Source organism: Acyrthosiphon pisum, chromosome X, assembly GCF_005508785.2.
Source record: "Acyrthosiphon pisum isolate AL4f chromosome X, pea_aphid_22Mar2018_4r6ur, whole genome shotgun sequence".
NCBI classification, from domain to species: domain Eukaryota; kingdom Metazoa; phylum Arthropoda; class Insecta; order Hemiptera; family Aphididae; genus Acyrthosiphon; species Acyrthosiphon pisum.
Window position 1 is genome coordinate 66,610,881 of NC_042493.1, and position 23,345 is coordinate 66,634,225.

Sequence of the window (23,345 nt, forward strand, 5' to 3'; positions counted from 1 at the left end):
ATTACCTTTGGTATGTAAAATATTACAATTACTTTTTTTATATATTATTATTTATTTATTATACTATTATTGTTTAATATATTACTACTATGGGTAAAACATCTATTTTTATTAAAAAACGCGCAATGCACTTAAATTTAGTATGTTGTCATAGTGTATTATAAAGAAATGTTTAATTTTCTCCAATCATTATTAATGTCTAAAATCATTTTAGTAGTAATTATTTAATAATGACATCAAAGAAAAACAAACTTCTGATTTATGTCATCATTCACGATACAAATAAATGTAACATTATTAAATTTAATATATTAACTGATATACTCGCAGTAATGTGTATTACTTTTTCACATTACTCATTACAATATTAATAATATATTATTTTTAATATTATCAGAAATATATTAATTTTTATATGGAAAACAATATAATATTATGTTTATATTTTACTAAAATTGATATATTATTTTCATACCATATGTTGATATTCAATTTTATCATATTATTGTATAATATTGTCTAAACTGAATGAACGTATCACATTCATTAATAATACAACTTAAACATATTATATTATTTGATATAGTATTTATAATAACTGTAAAAACAATGCACTATTAAAACAATAAATTATTGTTGATGTTAAGCTTAATAATGTTACTCAATGTTATAAAATGAGATAAAAATAAATATTTGAAAATCACATAAATTTTATCTTTTGGTAAATTAAGCATAATGCCACATTAATTTAATAATATTGTTAATTAAAATAGTATTATACGAGGAAAATTATTAAATACCTACCTATATATTTATTAAACGTTTTCAATAAAAGTATATTTCTGTATTTAATAATAAACAATACCTATAACAAATTTAAATATAAATAAATCATTAAAGTGGTAAATTGATGAATCACATTATAAATATAAATATTCTGCACCGCAGCAGTGTATTATACTGTTAATACTTTATTTGCCCTTCAGTATTATTTGAAATACATAAAACCTAATGTATTATATGAGTACTTTTTTTATGTTATTGTTATTCTTTAATAATTGTCGATTAATAATGTTTTGTAATAAAAAAATGTATACTTTTAATCTATACACAATATAAATTATCATTATATGAGTAATATCATAATTGAACATAAATTGTATTTCTTAATTTTAGCATATTCATAATAGTATTGCCATAGATCTTATAATAATATACAGATAGCACATGCTAGAGAGCCTAGATAATAAAGGCTCTCTAGCACTTGATATCTGTCCATAATAAAATCAAAGGTATTACTAAAAATATAATAGGTACTATTTTAAATCATTCAAAATTTACTAAATGTTAAATTCATAATATATATTAATTAAAGAATAAGTAACTTACCTTATAAAAGTTACAATCCATGATGCACCAATATTAGGTTTGTTGATAAGTAACTGAAACATTGTGTATTATAAGAAAAAAAGGCAATATAGTTCTATTAATCAATAAAAATAAATTAATAACTATGTAAATTCAAATTATAAAAAAATGTATTCATTCCGTAAATAATTATGCCTATTATGTAAGAAAAACTCTATGTTGTTATTTTATTAAATGTAAAAAATTATTGTCTATATTCAATATTGTGCATAAAAATATATTAATTATATTTTATGATAAGGATACTTTTCATGAGCTGGATAAATTAAATATTTCATATATTATATAAAATAAAAACGATTTTTCATAATCATTGATTGCATGTACTTACCAGTTACGGTGTTTTAAATATTTTAAAAGGAGAATTATTTTGTGGAATATTTAAAGGGTTTCCAAGAGTATACCTCGTAGTATACTCAACAACTTCCCTAAATCCCAAAGTTTCATCGCGATTGGAGTATCGAACGTAAATTTACTTTTATATAATAATATATAAAATAATATATTATATACAAGACTGCAAAGCTTATTATGAAATCTAATCATACACAATAATATGTATTATGTATAGCATTTTTTACGTCCGATTTTGTTTTTAATAGTTTAAGAACCTTTATGGTGCCTAAATCCCGCTACGAAAGTTTTATGGCGATCGGATGAATAGTGTTGGAATGCATAACCGATAAACAAGCATACATTTGATTTTATATAATACCTACATAGATATACACACTCATTAAATAAACATACATGACACTGTTATACTATAATAGCTAGGTAACCGATCTACTATTAATTATAATATTATGTTAAAATCCCAGCCGAAATTATATAGTGTTCTCATTGGTTAGGCGACCGCACCACCTCCAGCTTTTAGCGGACTACTCGCGAAAAATTAGCGTTGGGAATTCCATTTTTACCAACTTAACTTAGTTTATAGTGTTGGCATTTGTGGTCATCTTTTAGTTACAGTAGAGCATTATAAATACGGGTATGCTACGCCGCCATTTTGCGACTAATAATGTTATGTGAATATGAATTTCTCCCCCTTTATTTTATCAATGATAAATGAGTCGCAAAACGGTGGCATGGCATACCCAATATATGTAGTGCCTTAGTAACAGATGTCAAGTCGAGTATACAAATTTGTTACAACAGTTTGTGGATTTTTATTTTGATTTATTGGATAGATGGCAGTATGGCACCACTGTTGTGTTTTTGCCATCTAGATTTCATACTTTTATGGTGGATTTTCCTAAGCATTTCTTTTAAACAAACCTTGTCTTGACAATTACGAACACGAAAAAAAATCAGCTAAATCGGTCAAGCTGTTTATGAGTTTTAGCGAGACTAACGAACAGCTTTTCATTATATTATATAGATTTGTTGGGCAAATGGCAGCACTGTTGTATTAACCGTCGAGTATTTCAATGAACAATATTTTCGTTTCCTATAGGCTATATTATAATTATAAAAATTGGTCTTAAACTAATATTTTATAATGCTTTTAAGAATATTTAAGATTTAATTAAATAATCAGATAACACAAAACCTAAAATTCATATCCACCCCGCTGAAGTTTAACTTGAAAATATAATAGGTTTGTTACACTTCAAATGATTGAACCAATTAAAGTATTTATTAATAATTTCAAGTATATATTTGTGATAAACGTACACACCTTTAAATAAACTACAAAAAATTACTTGTAAAGTATTTTGAATACTTTTAGAAGACAGGATTAGAATACGTATTTAAAATATAAATAACACCAAGAATTTAAAGACGTACTCTGAATACATTTGAAAAGTATTCTTAACAAGAGTGTCTACGGGCTACGGGTAGACCAGTTTATTGTAATTTGTCAGTTGGTATACATGTTGTAGGGTTGCCATATTTGATTTTACTTAAACCGAAAAAAACATATTTTGTACAAAAAAATCGTACCTCTCCTCCACTATCGTCGGTCATCCACCAATTTCAACACACTATTTGTTTGTAACTAAAATAAGTAGGTAGTAGAATACCACACACAATATAGTCATCACAAGAATATTCGTTGGTAAACCAAAAACTATCTCAACATAACAAATTGAAATAAATAACACACAAAATTACCAATTAACGATAAGTAATAATTAAAATTGTCGTGAGGGAACAGTAAACAACGAATATACTCATCATTAATAGTCAGGAAAATGATTCTAAAATAGATTTCGTCGGTCAATCAAATAATTAAATTGATAATTTTATAATGTATCAAAACAATATCGTTTTTCTACTAAAAATGTTTAGTAAGAGACGCACGGACTAAAATCGATTCTATCTTAGTCTGTGCAGACAAGTATGTTAAGATAAATTATATTTAAATATTTTAAGTTTGATTCCCTGACAATTGGCTGTCTCGAAATACTTTATTGGCACAACGAGTATAACCACAGAAAACCTGGACGTATTTGTACTGTATATTTCAGTATTTCACAATTTAATTTAAATTAATTTTGATTAGATACATGGCAGTTTTTCTAATTTTAATCTGCTTTGCAGGTATTTTTAAGATCAGTAAGTTCCAAGCAATAATTATAAATTGTATTTAAAATCAATGATATTATGTATTATTGTATTATTACTATATTTAGGAGTTTTTTCTTAGCTCGCAAAAATATTATTCAATACAACAGATATTATTTTTAATTGACATTAACATCACTTATCCCAATAAAAACGAGGATATAATATAATGACACTACCATACATTTTTAAATATATTAATACAAAGTAGTAATTATTATTTAAAACAATAGTGTTTGCATTGTTAAACTGTTTTCTTGTTTCATTGGAAAATCGTCAGTTTTTCTAATTGTTCACTTCATTATCCGAGTGTAGCAAAAAAATATGAAACAATGCAATAATAATCAATAAACAAATACAAATTCTTATGTATAATGTACAAATAAAATAACTTTTTTATTTTCGATATAATATTTTATGTAACACGTTCACACGAATGATACAGAATGGGTATCATAAATATAATAAAAATAGTAGTAGTATAATTAAAATGTGAATGGTTTTTTTAAAACAGTTCTTGGAGGTTGGTGGTGGCCATGGACTTCGGACTCGCGCGGACGGTGGCGATGGCGAGGCGCTACCGGTTATTATATTACATCATTAACAGCGGATTGGTGTACTGTTGCTGTTGTTGTTGCTGCTGCTGTTGCTGTTGATAGTGCGTTTGGAATTGCTGTTGCGGCTGATCAAGCAGGCTGCCGACTGCCGTATAGTTGTTTTGCCGCTGCACGTCGTTGACGTGGTGATGTGGATGATTGTGGACTGTATCGTCACCAGCGTAGTCAATCTGCACGTACAAGTTTCGGACACCGACAGCGCCGAATACCTGTTGCGCGTATCGCACCAGACCGTTGGCGAATTGGTCGCGGTCGTGCAACAGTCGGGCGGCGTCTGCGGGCTGAAGGCTCGATTGGCCCGCGAATTGCATCTGCGACAAGGACGCGGCATAATCGATGTTGCCGGGGCCGGCACCCACGATCCCGGCAAGTCCGGACCGTACTTCGATCTTGATGCTGCCCGCGTAGGCGTCCGCGCACAACGTCCAGAACCGCGGCTCTTGGATTCCCATGACGGCCGGATGGTACCGGTGAAGTCGGGAATAGCACGCGTCCAACACGCGCCGCTCGTCGTCCAGCTCAACGGGCGTGCGCATCATGAGGACGCGGGCCGAGTCACGAAGCAGGCCCCACACGGAGGCTGCCACGAGCACGGCTATGAATATCGAGCACACGGGGTCCGCACGCATCCACCCAAAAGCTCGCATCAACAGCGCTGAGATGACCACGCCCACGCTGCCCAGCGTGTCAGCCAAGATATGCAGTAGAACGCCTTTCATTAGATGATTCTGATTGTGGCTACTCTGGCCAGTCCCGGCTGATGGTACCGATGCGTTGTTCTGCTGGTGACTGCCACCGCCGCCCATTGATATGGACACTTGGTTGTGCTGGTTGTAAGGATCGTCTTCGTGCGCGTGGTTACCGCCATCGTGGCTGTGTCCGTGACCGCCTTCCTGACTGTGCCCGTGACCACCACCGTGGCTATGCCCGTGACCACCACCGTGGCTATGCCCATGACCGCCACCTGAGCCACCGTGGCTGTGCCCGTGGCTACCACCATGTTGAAACACGTATATACCGACCAGGTTGACGAGTAGCCCCAGAACGCTGACAACGAACAGGCGGTCGTGGTGCACCTCAGGTGGTTCGATGGCCCGTTCCACGGCTTCCGTCAGTATGAAAAAAGCTATGAACAACAAGAACAATGCGTTGACGAATCCGGCTAGGACTTCAGCGCGCTTATAACCATAGGCAAACGAATCGTCAGCTGGCCACCGACTGACAACTTGGGCAGCCAGACCAGCTATTAGGCCAGTGCAATCAAAGAACATGTGAAACGAGTCAGATATCAAGCCTAAGCTGTTTGTCCACATTCCGTATGCAAGTTCCACGAAAGCAAACACAAAGTTTAGAACCAAGAAGCCCATCAAGTTGCGGGCATTCGAGTCTGATACAACTGAGCGCACAGCTCCCTTGAGCTTTGTTAAGAGGCTGGTTGGTGAAGGCATGCCGGCGGAGCTGCCGCTTGTCATTTTTGCTGCCACGCTTGATTTCCTCTGTGACGCTGATGATGATAGAGGAATCATTGTTCTCTAGTTATAATCCCTAGATTTTGGTGTAGTCACAATGTTGGTGGTTGAGATGTAACTGTTGATGATGGATGATTATAAGTGAATATTGACAGTGCACAATAATATTAATGAGATTGTAACAATAGAAGAAACAGAGATGTATAGTGTATAATTCTGACGACGGAGTATTATTGTTCCAATAGTAGTTGTCAACGATAAATTAAGTTGAGTTTTCAAATTTCTTTACAAACAATCTAAAAAAAAAGAATAAGAGTATGATTATTTTAAAATATTATACAATATTAAAATATGATTAAAAATTAAAATGAGTTTAAATTTTAATAGTGTAGTTAAATTGAAACACTAGTTGTAAAGTAAAATATACTCGATAAATAACCTTTAATCCAGAAGTTTAATATGAAATTATATAAAATACATCCAAAAATCAAAAAGTTACTCTTACGCATAGACTATTACTTAACAATTAGTTATTACTTATCAGGTTTACTAATTTTTCAATAACATAATTATTATGATTTTTTTTTATTGTTGTAGGTATAATTTATTTTAATTTCATTTTAATATTTTTTCAATTTTTGGTGGAGTTTTAGTTGTTGTTTATTTTTTCATTTTTTTTTGTTTAGTAACGTTTCTTAAAAACGTTTCGATCCCTGATACTTAATGGATTAGCCGCTATGTCTATAAATGGATATATTTTGTTGTATATCAATGCAATTATTGATAAACTAGCAAAAGATTGGTAAACAGAAAAAAGTCCCCAAAAAAAGTATTTAAAAAAAAAACATATAAAATATAATATCAATTATAATCAATTACTTACATAATATAAGTAATAATACAAAATATATACCTATATAGGTTAGTATATATATATAATAATTTTAAAAATATTTTGATTGTTTGATTAAAAAAAAATTGAAAAATGTATTTACTCGAATATAAAAGAACTCATTCATATGTTTTGACCTATTCGTTTTAAGAAATTAGGAATATCTGATTAGCCTTCATTAAAATATTGGCATACAATCTACTGCTGCGTACAGACCCTACTTTGCTCCTACATATAACTATAATATACTATATATTAGTATATTACTTCACACAAAATATTGGGATGATCTTAGCGTTGTGACGAGACCCAGGAAAAGCAATAACTATTATTTAATGTTCGCAACAATAGCATAGGCCACATGGGGCAGAAGGGCCAACGCACAGAATTATGAAATGGTAATAAAAAGTTTACAGTGAGAAGTCTGTGGATCTAATAAAATCTTAGCAAATATAGCTATGACAAACTACGCAGTTAGCAAAACCCCCACATAGAACATGAAATTGGCCAGCCACAAACATTTCTGCAGACTCATGGACACATACTCATACAGACACTAAGATTAGCTAATTCGGGTAAGAAACTATACGGATGGTGGGAATGGTGGCACATAGGGACAAGTAGAGTAGAGGGTTTTCACTATATAGTAGGGACCTGAAAAAGCCCAACTGCAGACGAGATTCCACATCAGAACGAGCACCTCCGTACCAGACCTATAGAGAATCAACATTTTTGGACTTAAATTACTTCAATTAACAGCGTTTTTCGAGACTTAGAAAATATCCAAGCAATCGTATATTTTCTAACAGCCTGCAGTAACCTTCGTTGGTCTAGGTAGGTAGTCTAATTCACTCAATCTTTTAAATTGTTGCAACATCTTTGTGCAAGTATTAATAAACGGCAAAATACAATCAACATTTCAATCGGTTTGCGTTTGAGTATTCAACATCATCCTATCGTCTCCTGTAAGCGGGTGTACGCTGCAGTTCCATCGATTTTCCACTTTTTATTTTTCTTACTTTCCTAAATGTACCTCCAAAATAATTTTCATCAAAATACTGTAGTAGACTTTTAGGGGACTTTTTTTCCCTAATATCGAAAAACTATGGAAACTTGACGTTTTGTCATAAATGCTTAATTATTTAAGTTATAGTAAAAATATATGTTTTTCTTGCTACCTATCATTGACAAATATTCATATCACCCCTCCCATAAAAGTGGTCCTATAATAGTTACGGCACTGTACAAATTATATAACCTATATAAATGGATATGTACACTTATACTGTAATTATTCATAATATTCAGTGATATTTAAGCAAATTGACGATAGAAACACAAACCTGTACGCAAGAAAAGTTAACGTGGTCGTGTACAAATGTATAATACACAGTGCGACTATTTGACGGTGGTCGCTGTAGTGGCGATAGGTGTGTTCATTGTGGTTCCGGCGAAGACCTTCAAGGTATTCATCACTGCTGCTGGTGCTCAGACTTTGGCAGGATGGTCAGGGATGCAAAACGGAAAACGTAAATGTCCGCCGCGTGGAGAGAAGAGAAGAAGATGGAGTGAAGACGGTCGCCGCTAACGAGGGCGTGTAAACGATGACGGCCGGCCGGCGAGTTAGTACTCCCGCACCCGATCCAATAAGCACACAACACGAGAAATTGAACGTCACTACTTCAAGTGACAGCGGCTTACTTATCTTACGTAGTTACGTTGTAGTGAACTTATACTCTAGAGCGTCGTGATTCGTACCCCCATGCGCGCCGTGTGTATACGTGGACTCGGCGCAAGCGGTAGTCGAGCATTAGCGATAGCCGATAAGCGGTGTGATTATCCGCTAATCACCGCTCCCGTTATCACTTATCAGCGGCAAGCGCACGGTCTTAGATTATTGATGGGCAAGCGCATAACTATGTGCAAGTGGTGGGAACGCGTCGCGGCGACCAAGCGAGCCGGGAAACATCGCTCTGGGCCCGGCAACCGTTATCACGATATAGTTGGCCCGTGATCGTGACGAGTGTTGTTATTATTATATTAATGTTGTACTACTACACTCCGACACTCGTACTATAGACAGTATCACGTTCGCGTAGAAGCGGCAAAAGCACTCACGCACGCGCAAGCTCGCTCCCAAGACTTCACGGTCACACACACACCGTTGCACTGAGCCACACGATCGAGCCGTAAGCGCAGCGTATGCGTTATTGCGTTAGGACGTAACCGTGCGCCGTGCAGTCATCAATGATGTCCGTCGATGACGGGGAGCCGTCAGTAGTAGCGAATCGGTAGGGACTGTGGCACAGTGTGAATCGTTCGCGGAAATATTATGCAAACAGTGCAACAAAAACAACAGCCCACGACGACAATAATAATATCGTCGTGATTTTGTCGAAGATCGTTCGTTACTCGTTAGTTGTCGTTACGACCGTCGCCGCGCGCGTTCATGGCACGGTTGTTCCGTTTTCGAGTGTCGAGCTCGCCCGTCCAGTAAAATAACGGCGACGGAAGAGGTCACAGTCGCACTACGTCGACATCAGTGGTTCAAGGCAAACGTGTGTAGTCTTCATAGATTTTTAGACAGTTAGCAAGTCACTCGTAGCGTAGAACGTTCTCCGCGTAACCTGTGACTGGCATAGTATAGACGATGGTCGCGATTATCTGAGCTGGTGGTCGTTGCACATCTCATTCGTCGGTGGCGAGCGACTAACAGACCTAGGGGTTGTGTGGCGCGGCGGCGGTGTCGGCTTCGACGTCGACATCGGCTTCGTGACAACGTAGACCAACCCTTTTTCTCTCTGGTGTTGCTGCGCTGTATTGCTTGGTGCCCGTGCAATTCCATCCGTTGAATGCCTGCCGTGGATGAACGGTCAACTTTACTCTGGATATTACTGCACTTGAGCAGGTAACATGATCGTCCAAGTGTATTAATTACATAAATATGGTGTGTGCACTTTCAGAACAGCAGGCCACTGACTGTATAATGTTTTAAAAATTGTTACTATTTAATTTCTAAACATAAAACTATTTCCTAAACTGGTTTCCAGAGTTTTTGTCACTTCCAACACTGATGTCCTAACTAAAGTTGGGTAACTATTCTGAAATTATTATCATCAAGTACCTAGGTATCCAAGAATTTAAGAGTAATATAAAAAATATCAACATGTTGTCTGCCATGCGGTCGCTAGCGTACTAGGATACAACAGTATTTTTACGGATGTCGACGGTATACCTTGTTATCATTATTTATATGCCATATAACCGCCGGCGGCTGTAAATGATTACGGTTTTACATTTTCAATTTTTCCATAGAGTTATAATAATGCACTAAAAAAACTGCCGGGGTGTAGCGGTATTCATAAAAATTTTTTTGATGTAATAAACATTTTTTAAATATTTTTAAATATTTTTTCAAATATACCTTACATTAAACACACATTTACCATGATATATAAAGTATGACCGCCAGCGGCCGCATGGCAGTCAACGTGTTAAATAAATATTGAATAAAAAAAATTGAAAAATGCTACTTGGTAAGACGTTTCCGACAGTATAACAATCAAGGAGATTAAAATTATCAAATTTCCTTTCGACAATTAATAATATTATAATAGAAGTCCAATAGGCTTTGCGCATGTCATCCTTTTCTTCGTCTTATTGCTATAATTACGTTATGATCAAAGATGCAAGTACATACTAATGCTACAATTAACTGCAAGTTGGAAACGCAAAAAAAATTAAGTAATATACTAATAGTACCAAATTAAGTATTTAAAGTATGGCCTTATGTTACTTGCATTAAATAGAGTACACTACAGTAGGTGGGTTCCCTAAAAATTTAAATAATAATTACCTGAATACCTAGTTAAAAAAAAAATAGATAGGTACCTGAATGTATGGAATTAACAGAAACCAACCATTTACCTACCTCGAGACCTACCTTATATGACTACATTGTGCATTTTAAAATTTATATTTTAGCTGATAAAATGTTATCTAGAAATAAGTTCACAAATAATAATAGTACCTAAATAGGTATAAATAGATATCTAAATCGTCAAGTTTTTTTAAAATTATGAGAAAAATGGAATTATTGTAAAATATATAAATTCATGTGATGAAATATATAAATCAAACATACATTTTTTTAATTGAAAATTACTTGAAACAAATTTATCAAGTTAGTATCAATGTATTTACTCACATATAAATCCATGCTCTAGTTGTTAATATTTGACTATCTAAGTAATTAATAGGTTCTGGAACTTGATGACCTAAAAATCTTAAAAACATTCACACAAAAAATGACTAATGACCATAAAAAAACCAAAAATAACATTATAATGACTTGACATTTTTAAAAATGTACATTTTATACAATTCATGTATTATAAATCGTAAATATTATAGATGCTAGCTCTTTTAAATTTTTTATTTTCAAAGGAGACTTAAACATTTTTTTTTTATGCAATTTAAAATAAGTTGATTGACTTTTGGGAAATTTTTTGTGATTGTAGGGGCCTAAAATAGTATCTGCCAACTGTTTATTAAATAATCGTAGATTGTGACAACAAACTATAATAAAAATTCACCAAAAATGCAAAGTAAAATTGTACCATTAAAATCTGTATTTCATAAATCAAATTTCTATAAAGACTAGCCTCGAATGTAAAAATTAGGAAAAAAGGTGCAAATGCATCAAGTTATGGGCCCTAGTAATTAATAACTTAACCTTATTATTGAAAAACTAAAAATATTGCTTAAAATTACATGATGCCTGTTAAGTTCTTTCAAAACTATTAAATCATAAAAAAAGGTATTGTCTTAATATTATATTGTTAATTTACTTATGTACATTAATTGTTATCTAAATTCTCACTAACAACTGTTACCTAATCAATATTCCAAGTACCTATATTTTCTACTTGTGACTACTTATTTAGAGTAGGCAATTGATACAAAAAAGATAATATTCATATATTAAAACATACATTTGGGCCACTTCTAATTTCTAATAGTACTGACACATCCACACTCATCCATACCAATCATCTTACATAAACACTATTATTACTAACTAAAATGTGAAGTATATTATAAACCAAAAACAACTTTTATTTTAACGTAAGTTTTCTATAAATACAATTTTTGGATTTAACATGTTTTTTAATTTGGTACAGTCAGGAGGTACTTAACTTTTTCCAATTATTTTTCATAGTTCTCCAATCTTATATTATTTGATAATATTATTTTATGACATTATCATAGACAATAATATACCACAGGCTTTTGAATATATTATATTGAAAAAATACTAAACAACAATTAGTATAAAATGTTAGAAATCAAATAGTTTTTGTTTAGATCTAAATTATCTCTATACACAACCATTAGTATTATAGTTGTATTATATTTATGAAAGTTATTTATAAAAGTTGGTACATGCATAATAATATGTAAGCACTCATTTGTATGCAAATTTGAATGCGCATCAGAGTTTATTTGATTTCCTAATTTGTATTAAGTTTGCCTGTCACATTACACAAATTTGAACTAAACATTTTTATATGCATCTAACTCCCAAATTAACTTAATTTAATGTGCATTAATAGTCGCAATAAATATTATTAAAAGTATTAAAAATTGTACAGAAGTATATATTTAGTCTTAAATTTTTAATATTTCTAAAATAAGTACCTAGTTTGTTAAATCTGCTTATACAATAATCCTTAAAGTGTATTACTATTACAATCACATTATAATGATATATTTTTATACATAAAATGTTTTATTTTTACATCTTATATATAGGTAGATACCTACCTAAGAACAAGTATAGTTATTTTGAAATATAACTATTACATTATGATCAAAAAAAAAAAAATCCTAAGGCACATTGTTATTAAATTGTGCAGGTAATTTATTAAATAATATGTCATTACAGTAATACCTCAATAATCCGGACTAATTGGGGCTCTAGGTTGTCCGAATTAATGTAAGTCCGGATTAAACAAAATAACCAAAATACGTGTATGTATTACAGAATATGTATTATGTAATTAACAATTGGATAATGTGAATGATGTGAATGGTATTTTGTAGGAATAATTGCGATCACTTGTATATATGGGACATTTTTTGAATTTCTTTACATGTTTATTTTAGTCTGTGGCTCAAACTACGCGTTTACGTGTTATTAAACGACCGTCTAGATTAAGCGAAGTCCGGTTAATGATGTTTTACTGTACTGATAGTACCTTCATATTTTATAATTCTAGTTTGAGATTTTCATCAAAATTAAATTTTTGGCTGACGTATGTCAACCACCTTATCGTTTATTATTATAATAATAATTATATTTTATATAGGTACTCATTTCTATATAAATTATAACTTATAACTTAAAGAAATATTAATAAAGAGACTAATGACTAATGAGTAACGATTAACGTCGATACTCAATAACGATCACTAATTGGCAATATACACGTTAAAAAAAATATCTAAATCTTAATTTCAATTTCTTACATATCTGTGTTAATTATTGGAACTAGAAAGGAACGAAAATTTTGTTATTGTTCCTTGAAATAAAAGAACTCGTTCTTTTTTTTATAAAAGGGAATTCATTCAACGTGCCATTCTTTAAAAAGGAATTTGTTCTAGGAATCCGTTCCTTTTGGAATTCGTTCCCTCCAAACACTGAGAATAATACTAGCTTTAATTTAAACAGTACTAGTTTACAATGCTGGGTAATAATTACACTGAATATATATATATAAACTGGTTATTTCATAGGTATCAATGTGTGAATTAATCGAAATAAAATTAAAATGTGTTTACAAAAGTTTTGTCTATTACTTAATTTATGGTAGATGGCCTAGGATCGTGATTTTCAATCGATGAAGTACCAATTGACATAATGTGTATAACTGTACCCTAATGATTTTTAAAATTATATTTATAAATGCTACATAGATATAGTGATTACCTTTATAACTTTATAAAGGGTTTCAAAAGACACTAAATGTAGGAATAATTCAATATCGAGTCAGCAGTTGATTAAAATTCACTGTTTAATAAAAAGTGTTCATTATTAAGTAACAGTTTAATTTAGTTATTTTAAAATGAGACATTGACTTATCCATTTAAATTCAACAAGACTACATAATAGATTATTTTTAATGATATTTCAACATTGATAAAACTACCAATGTATATTTAGTTAGATGCCTTTATTCAAATATCCCATTTGTTTGATTTTTTTATTGTTAATAAATATTTCAACTAATATGTGTATATTTAATTAAATGTTCGTAAGATTTTTTTTGTAATTGTGATGAAAAATATACAGTAAAAATTAATTTTTTTAAATCTGTTTGTTTCAGTGATATAAAACTACATTTGGTTCACAATTAATCATCAACATTGTTATGTTTACGGCGGCGCGGCGTTGCGTTTCTAACGCCCTGTCTGGTTTGTCACTATGTGGTTGTAATCGATATAACCCTAATATAGTTGCTGGCTGCTATATTAGGAAGCTAACTAGAACAGCCAATAGTAGCGGTGGTGGATTTAAAGCTGCTGTCACTACAGCTCTTCTATTCATCATGGGTGCTCTATACTGTCTATATGGTACTGGTAGCAGTACAGGTGGTACAGTGACGCCTGTTGCATATAGCCAACAATCATTAGGTACGTACATTCTTTAATAATTTAGTACACAAGATGAAGTGTTAAATATTTTTGAAAGTTGAGTTTTAATTTTGAAGGTCAATTAAAATGGTTTTTTTTAAGATAAATATAAATTTGCCATTTTTATACTTGAGGGTTTCAGTCCAAATAATAATCTTTTAATCTATAACAAAAAATTAAATAAATAATTATTATTAATCATAAAAATGTAATGTTTTTACTAAACTGTATAATATATACAGTAATATGTGGTTATATATGTATAACCACATATTTTGCTCAATATTATAACAATTTAAATATGTCATTCTTAACAAGTTTTTGATACTTGATTTGTATAATTTCTGGTTTATTTGTATTAAATTAAATTATACTTTATTATTAAAAAAATTAATTTAGTTAGGTTACTATTGATATAACACATAAATAGGATAGTGTCTTAACTCAGATATAGAGACATCGTGTAAAACCCAAGGTTATACATTAACATCCTTTTCTTGGAGAAAATTAACCTATACTTATTATTCATGCTGCAAGTATGCAAGGATCCTACTCAGATTATTGTCATTGTCTTATGTACTCGTCTCAAGAAATTTATTGCGAATATTATTATATTATTTCTTAGTACAATTATTATTTCATGATTTATCCTTTTCAGGAAACAGTGATTTGATGATCGGAGTGCAACCAGATGCAGTTGCGGACATGGCAACGATGACTGGTGGAAACGCACACACAAACCTTGATTGTGGTGGTATTAATGGTAAGAAGCGGCGGAGAAAACAGCTTAAGGTTAAACCACCTAGTGGTGTGGTGACAGCAGCTGATATGTACGAACCTGGATTCCGGATACGGAATGCAGGCCTCTGTTCCACTAGTACTCGGTTATTAGTGCTGATCACTTCAGCGGCGGCACCAGAGCACTCTCAAAACCGACAAGCCATTCGTATGACATGGATGAACCGATATGGTCCGAGTGTGAGCATGGCATTCCTAGTAGGTACGCCACAAATGTCTGAGACAGACCCAGTGGCTCGAGTTCTGGAGGCAGAAGAACAAGCGCTAAAGATCCGTCTAAATAAGCATGATATCAATAATAACATCAAACCAAAAGAAAAAGTCAAATTTAAGCCTTCAGCAGCAGCCAATGTGGTTGTAGAACCACTGGATGGGGATCCTGGGCAGTACCGAATTTTGAAAGACAAAAAACCAAATCCTGGAGAAGGCTTAGATGCGCATGCTATGCATGGACTGAACGAAGCTGAACGGGCGGTGCAACGAGTATTAGGGCGAGAATATGGTCGGTATGGTGACTTGGTACAGTGCCAGTCTCGAGACACTTACACCAACTTGACCCTGAAATCTATTGCTGCTCTCGAATGGACCCGTCAATATTGTCCATGGGCTCGATACCTATTAAAAACAGACGATGACATGTTCATCGATGTACGTAGATTACTACGTTTCATCAACAAAGTGGAAACTGAAAGTGCTACAGAATCTACTGGCCTTTATCCTCGCTCCATTGAACCCATACATGAACCATACGAATTATTCACCATAGGTGCAGATATGTTTGAGTCTGTAGCCACTCCTAGTTTTGATATTGAACTGCCGCCTACCATATGGGGACGGCTAGCACATGGTTGGCGCCCAATACGACAGCATAATAGTAAATATTATGTTTCCCGTACACAATACACTGGTCGAGTGTATCCTGATTTCTGCACTGGACCGGCATACCTTATGACTCGGTCGGCTGTTGGCCCACTATACGAGGCGGCACTGGGCAAAGATTTTGACATTGTTGATGATGAAGACGAAGATGGTAACCAGGAAAACGAAAAAAATACAAATGAAGAAGATTTGGAAGTCAAAACATATCTAGGGAAAGAGTGTGGTAATGGTAATCAGACATTAGACACTGGTGATGATAAAGCAACATCAAGTGTATATGTCAGCAAAAATACCGTGCCATACTTAAAACTCGAGGATGTATACTTGACTGGAGTAGTGGCTGAGCGACTAACGCGCCGAGCGACAGAGCGACAGGCGCGCCGGGAGCTTAAGAAAAAAGAAAAGATCTCTGCAAGTGACGGTGATCATAACCAAAAATCAAGTGATGGTAAAGTGGTGGAAGACCATGACCACCTTGATGGTGGTAAGAATACGAAACTGAAGATGACAGATATAATTGTGAAGGTGCGACGCATCCATGATGATCAATTTGCAAACAAGAAAATCACTGGCCGAGCATTGGATCGAGCCGTGTGCAATGGTCTTAGTCCCAGTGATACTGTCGGTACTAGTGGGAGCAGTGGTTTTAGTTGGTTCCGATGGTATTGGGGTGATACAGCTTTGGACAAGGATTTAAAAAAAAAGAAAAAAGATCAAGGAGTAATTTCTTTGCACATGGTCAAGTATTATGAGCAGTTTGATCTATGGCGCCGGCTTATGGACGGCAGGACTAAGTGTACGTCTTAACGCTCGTCTTCTAAGAATTTGTGAATTTTTATTTTTTTTACTGCAAGGCAACCGTTTAACCAGCTTCTGTGTATAATATAAATGCAGCGTATAAATAGTCGCCTAGATTATTCTTTTTATACTTTTTTTCAGCTCGCGATTTCCTCAATATTTATTTTTGTATTAATGACTTTAATATTATCCCTTCCATAAATTTTTTTACCGCTACTTACATTTACAACAGCTATCGGTAAAAAATATTTATACCTATGTGCTAAATAATTAAACCTAAACTATTAGGTACTATTTTTACAAATTATGTATTATTTTTGTTTTTATATGTGTGTGTACACATGTGAGCACAGTACTGAATGCAAAGAACCTTTATTCATAAATCATAATTGATTAGACACTCATTTTGATTCCTAATTATGATTATGATATTATGGATTTATCTTATATCCCAGAAGATTTACTCATTTTCATACTATATTACTATGTATTCAGTCCTGTGTACTAAAGTATTATTGTTGTAACATATATATAAAATATAATAATATATTATATTTTTCATTGTTATCATTAAGTACTATCCTTTTTGGTCTTCTGACTAATCATTTTTTTTTTTTAATTTAAGACTTACGCCATGACGCAACATAATTTGTACAAACAATGATATACTATTATGTTTATTGTTTATACATATTTCTTTTTTATATCTACACCTACTTTTTGTTGTACCTACTAGCGTCGACCCTCTATTCCATGAACAAATTAGGCCCCACAACCCGTGATAGGATTATTATTTTATGTTAAATTTTTTTATTTTATATAATATATTACATATTTATATTTATATAGTTGACAAATTGTAACAAAATTTATTTTATAGAGTAAATTTATACACATGGTTTGTCTTACTGAGATGTATAATTTGCATAAGCAATAAATAATATAAAAATGGTTGCGATAATCAAACTTATTACAGTCGAACAGTAGGGTTAACTCAAACTTCTTTAACTCTAAATCGTTGATACCTCAAACTTTTTCTCCGGTCCCTAGAATACTCTATAATTATATTATCCGTGGATACCTCAAATTCTTGAATAACTCAAATTTTCTGGCTGGCTCCTTCAACTTTGAGCTAACCACGTTCGACTGTATTTATAACTATAATAAAAAAGTTAAATTTTTTAAAGAAAAACTAAATACAAACTTATATTTATATTTTACTTGTTCATTGAATCTGTATTAATTTGTAAATTATATATATATATATATATATATTGTATTGTGTGCTTCTCACGAGTTCGGTTGTAATATTTGTAGGAAAAATAAATATTTATATTTTTATTTTTTGAAAACTAAATACATAACATTCATAATAATACATCATGATTTATGTATATTTTGGTTACTTTTAATAACTCTGTTATGAGTATAAAAAAAATATTACTAAATATAGTCTTAACTAAAAAGGCAACATTTTTATACTGTCAAAAATATTTCAGTTTTTGTTATTCATTGGAACTACTTCTTCCTGGCATCCTTGGAATAATGTAAATCAAAAATATAGAACTGGTGCTTTTTCTTTATAATTTACAGATATAATCTTTTTTTAATAGATACTTTTAAAAATATTACTCAAACTTTATTCTGTGTATCTACTAGTTCAGAGGTTTCCAAACTTTTTACAGAACAACCACTTTTTAGAAAAGATTTTTAATTTTGGTGACCTCCGACATACCTACTAATGATGGTTTTTTTTTTTTTATTGTTCATTATCTTTGAGATGAATATTAGTACAAAAGTGTTGTGATGAGATGTCACTCTGTCAATGGTACCTACACTTATAATTCTCGTGGATAGTGATAAAACAATTCAATAATCAAATGGGAACTAAACTACATATTTTATACCAAAGTAATAAATTTAAGTATAATATATAGTTAGTAGTAACGCAAAAAAAAAACCTTGCAAAACAAAACAATAAATAACAAAACATGGGTATTTTATAATTAGGTATAACAGCGTTTCTATAAATATAGATTAAAAATAATTTTAGTACAAACTTACTTTGGATTTTCATTAACTTAACTGTTAACTTATAAAATTAATTTTTTAATTAACGTGAAATTAACAAATTAATTTTTCAATTTAAGAAAAGTTAAGTTAATTTATTTTGTTTTTAATTTTATTATATTACAATATTTCAGTCTATTTCGTTTTATGTCAAAAAATATTTACCGTGAATTCTTTAAAATTAAACATTTATATCATTCGAATCTAACTTATATGGAAATAGTTACTGTATGAACTATAAACACTATATTCTATCATTTAGTTTTGGGTTACCTTGGAAAAAAATTAAGTACGCAAACTAGCGTTGTATTAACAAATTCACTTTTTTTAACTTAAAAAAAAAAGTTTAAATTTAGTTTATTTTAACAAAAAAGTATGTATTAACGTTTAACTTAACTGAGTTAACCTATAGTAAAATTAACTTTTAACTTTTTGTTATTGGTGCATATTAACTTAACTTAATTGAGTTTAAAAAAAATCATTCACTTGTCCAGCATTGTTTTTTTGTAATAACTATAGTACAATATAATATATAGGTCTGCTGAAATTTTATTGTCCAACCTACCTATAGTTTTTATTATACCTTTCAAAAAGTTGAAATGACGCCCCAAGGACTAAACCAAACAATCATAGTAGGTACACAATTTACCTAGGTGTTATTTATTTTTTATGTTTCCTTGCTCTAACACTTAACACTAAGAACACTGATTTATAAACATTTTAAAAAAAAAAGGCCTATGTGGGGATCTGCCCCCCCCAACACCCCCTCCTTGTATACCTCTTGTATTCTGTAGTGGACTACACGTCTACACTTCACACCCGCGTAAAACTTCACTACGTGTTTGCGTACGATGATTTTTAAAAATGTATCAACTTACTTAATTCTTTTAAAAGATTTTCACATGATTTACGACTCGTTTGTCGAAATAGGTCATGGCACATTGTATATATTTATATTAAATACATATTTTATTAATATCTAATTCAATTGTAATGGTAACAACGACAAAATGACCATAAACCGTACAACAATGTATGGGCGTGAATGCGGACGATAATGATCATTTCATTATATGTTATTCGAATGACAGACCTATGCCCACTCCGTAGTGGTCCTCCACCGCGTGGTTCAGGAACGTACTCAACGACACAGCCATCCGATCGCCCAGCCGCTTCTCCCACAGGCTACTGACGATGCCGTTTGTGTCGATAGCCGCCCGAAAAACGGACGTGTCGGACAGAATGCGAAACGCCAACCGGGTAGTAACCACCGAGCTGGCCGGGTTCAGTTCGACCATGGTGCCCGTTTGCAGCCAGTCGGTGCAATGATGATAGAAAGCCAGCTTAGTGGCCCAGCTTGTTGTCTTCAATCTACCGCTGACCAAGTAATTGGGCCCGGCATACTTGGCCACCAGATTTGGCCGTAACTGAGACTCACTGAAGCCGCACGTGATGTCCCTTTTAAACGCCAGATTTACGCCCAGCGACAGCCGATCCGTTATTGACTGCCAACAAATACAATAAAAGTTAATATAAAATAATACAATTTATAATCAATTAGGGATGAGTCTATTTTACGATAGTAAATATCAACAATTCTGTCCACGTTTAAAAAAAAAATAATATACTTATACATAGTTGTATACCTAAAAATGCGATATTTAATATAAAATAATTATAGTAATATACTAATTTAGTATATTACTATTATTTTAAAAATTTAAAAATATATTTATATTTTTTTTCATTATTTACTACTCTCACGGAAAACAATCCGTTAAACAAAAAAGTGCCCTATATAATATATATTCAAGATTCAACTCTTTAAAAATGACTCGTTTGTTAGTGAACTTAAATTCAATGTCTTCTTAAACACAGAGTTGTACTACCTATGTAAATTTACCTAAATATATAGGTATAATAGGTATGTATGATTAGGAGTTTACTTGCAAGACTTGGAAGGCACAGTGCTTGAACAGGGGGTCGATGGATAAGGATAGCGTCCTGGTCGGAAACCAATAGTCTATGTTGACATGTAACTTAACCGGATGGCTCCATCCGCACACCTGTCCGGTCAAGGATGCGTCCAGCCAGTTGTCACCGGTTTCCAACCGGCTGATCGCCTCGAAGTTCCATCTGCCCGACTTGGGGTGCAGGTCTGTCATGGCGGACGCTGTCAGGCCCCGCCACTGTGCCATTTCATACAAAGCTGACACCCACACGCCGGTTGGCTTGGGGCCGTTCGTATCCATCTTAAACACCGTCGTGATCGGCCACCCCAGCCGTTCAGCCTTGGCAAGCATGTGGATCCGGCAACCAGTGAATGGAACCGGCATCAAACTATTAACCGACCGGAATATGTCGCGCATCAGGCCCGTCGGCGGTGATTGGGTCGCATCGCAATCGTCAGTGTCGGTATCCGCGGTCATGATGATGTTCGGGGCCGTACGCGGTGTAGCCTGCTTGTATACCTTTGTTCAGTAGGTTAAAATATTATTAAAAATGTAGCTGACCTGCGTGAACGCGTCACGGGACACCGCTGTATGACATTATAACGTACAATATTAGGTATTTATTATTGAACGGCGACAGCCTACAAATCCGGCAGTAACGTACTGCTGGCACTAGTATACGACTGCCCCGACGAGATTATTGATGGGCAATTTTCTTGAGACGAGATATCTGTGCACTTCTGTTCACCTGTATATTATTGTGTATCATACAACACACAAATATTTATAAGTGTATACATATTGTACGCGTTTGTTATAATAAAATGTAAACGGTCATTATTTAACCGACAAACGTACACAACTACTATGGTCGCCATAGTGGCGAACATATGATTATGTCCGTAGGTATGTACATGAAATAATTTTCAAAATATTTGCGTTGATTTTGCACTATTTATAGATATTTCAGTCCTTTCACTTTTCCCCAAATTTTATAATTTTCTAGCCAACTTTTTCCATTTTTCTTTTTATTAAAACCTCATTCGGAATATTACAAATATTTAAAAAGAAATAAGGCAAATCGGTCCAGCCGTTCTTAATTAACACATGAACTGTAGCTTTTTATTTTTATTACACATAATAAAAGTATGACATTTTTTTTATTTGTTAATGAAACGATGGATCTATAATTATGATTTTCATTTTATTATAACATTTTAGATTCAGAGCGGAACGATGAATGTACTCATTTTACAATGATGTGTGTTTTTTAAATTTTTATTATTTGTGTCTGTGTACTTATATGTATGTATACTACTACGTATAGTAGTCGAAATAATGCTTTGATTTTAAACTTCAGTGTCTTGTTTGATGGGGAAGTGAATCTAGTTGGTGCATTAAGAAGGTCAATATAGGTTTAATTTCTCAATAGTTTTCAAAAGTGCCGGGAAAAACGAAAAAATTCAAGTTTCGAATTTTGAGAGAATTTATGAAATTTAAAATGTTTAATATTTTTTAACTACCTATACGATTGTAACAATATATTAGGTACCTTGTATTCAATTTTTAAGCGACTTTACCCAGTAAATATAACTTTATTAAAATGTTTATTCATTAACAAATTAAGAGCATTTGAGCATATTGTGTACCTATACAATTTGAAAATTGAATATTTAAAAATAGTTCTACGCTAATAGTGCAGCATACTTATCCATTGATTTACTACTCATGAATAAAACGAATAGGTAGTGCTTTGTCTTAGATTAGATACTAAATATGTAGATAGATAATACTACTACAGTAATACCTAATACCTAGGTGTTTGAAAAAACAATTAAAACATTGTGTTTTGTGATTGCGTTTATTATACATTTATTAAATACTTATATGTACAAAACATAATCTAGGTAGGCAAGTGGACATCTACTAAATTCATACCTACCGAATTATTAGTCACACATGGTGTGCCACAGACATGACCATAAGCATTTTTAGTAAGTAGGTACCTAGACTCTAGAGTAGAATCAGTCTAATGCCACTGCACATGCCGAAAAATTACTCACGGTTAAACACATTATTTACTACCTACTGCCAAAACTACAGGGGTATCAGGGCCAATCTAGAAATAGCTGATAAGCATTAGGCCCAGTGGCGTAGCCAGGGGAGGTTTTGGGTG

At 32.9% G+C, this 23,345-nt stretch overlaps 3 protein-coding genes across 4 annotated transcripts; 1 reads left to right on the plus strand and 2 right to left on the minus strand.

Annotated features, from left to right (window-relative positions):
* Positions 1 to 4,103: 4,103 nt before the first annotated feature.
* LOC100165068 (zinc transporter 7-A) lies at positions 4,104 to 8,829 on the minus strand. Its single transcript, XM_003244463.4, has 2 exons — positions 8,321 to 8,829; positions 4,104 to 6,381 (listed from the first exon to the last, which is right to left on the minus strand). Exon 2 carries the CDS (start codon positions 6,140 to 6,142, stop codon positions 4,592 to 4,594), a length of 1,551 nt encoding a protein of 516 aa, XP_003244511.1. The 5' UTR covers positions 6,143 to 6,381; positions 8,321 to 8,829; the 3' UTR covers positions 4,104 to 4,591.
* Positions 8,830 to 8,990: 161 nt separating this feature from the next.
* Positions 8,991 to 18,525, plus strand: LOC100573840. Its single transcript, XM_003244462.4, has 3 exons — positions 8,991 to 9,885; positions 14,366 to 14,672; positions 15,331 to 18,525. The coding sequence occupies exons 2-3, from the start codon at positions 14,411 to 14,413 to the stop codon at positions 17,154 to 17,156; spliced, it is 2,088 nt and encodes a 695-aa protein (XP_003244510.1). The 5' UTR covers positions 8,991 to 9,885; positions 14,366 to 14,410; the 3' UTR covers positions 17,157 to 18,525.
* Positions 18,526 to 20,168: 1,643 nt separating this feature from the next.
* On the minus strand, positions 20,169 to 22,040 carry LOC100160961. 2 transcript variants are annotated; one of them, XM_001950066.4, is made up of 3 exons: positions 21,778 to 22,040; positions 21,164 to 21,688; positions 20,169 to 20,722 (listed from the first exon to the last, which is right to left on the minus strand). In XM_001950066.4, the coding sequence occupies exons 2-3, from the start codon at positions 21,644 to 21,646 to the stop codon at positions 20,294 to 20,296; spliced, it is 912 nt and encodes a 303-aa protein (XP_001950101.1). In that variant the 5' UTR covers positions 21,647 to 21,688; positions 21,778 to 22,040; the 3' UTR covers positions 20,169 to 20,293. The 2 variants fall into 2 exon arrangements, with proteins under 2 accessions (XP_001950101.1, XP_008183068.1); XM_008184846.2 differs by having other exon boundaries at positions 21,164 to 22,040.
* Positions 22,041 to 23,345: the final 1,305 nt, after the last annotated feature.

Excerpts from the sequence above, each read along its gene's own strand:
- LOC100165068 (XM_003244463.4), bottom strand. The coding sequence starts at position 6,142 with ATGATTCCTCTATCATCATCAGCGTCACAGAGGAAATCAAGCGTGGCA.
- LOC100573840 (XM_003244462.4), top strand. The coding sequence starts at position 14,411 with ATGTTTACGGCGGCGCGGCGTTGCGTTTCTAACGCCCTGTCTGGTTTG. Across the intron at positions 14,673-15,330 it reads ATATAGCCAACAATCATTAG|GAAACAGTGATTTGATGATC; the intron begins GTACGTACATTC and ends TATCCTTTTCAG.
- LOC100160961 (XM_001950066.4), bottom strand. The coding sequence starts at position 21,646 with ATGACCGCGGATACCGACACTGACGATTGCGATGCGACCCAATCACCG. Across the intron at positions 20,723-21,163 it reads GTGCCTTCCAAGTCTTGCAA|TCAATAACGGATCGGCTGTC; the intron begins GTAAACTCCTAA and ends ATTTGTTGGCAG.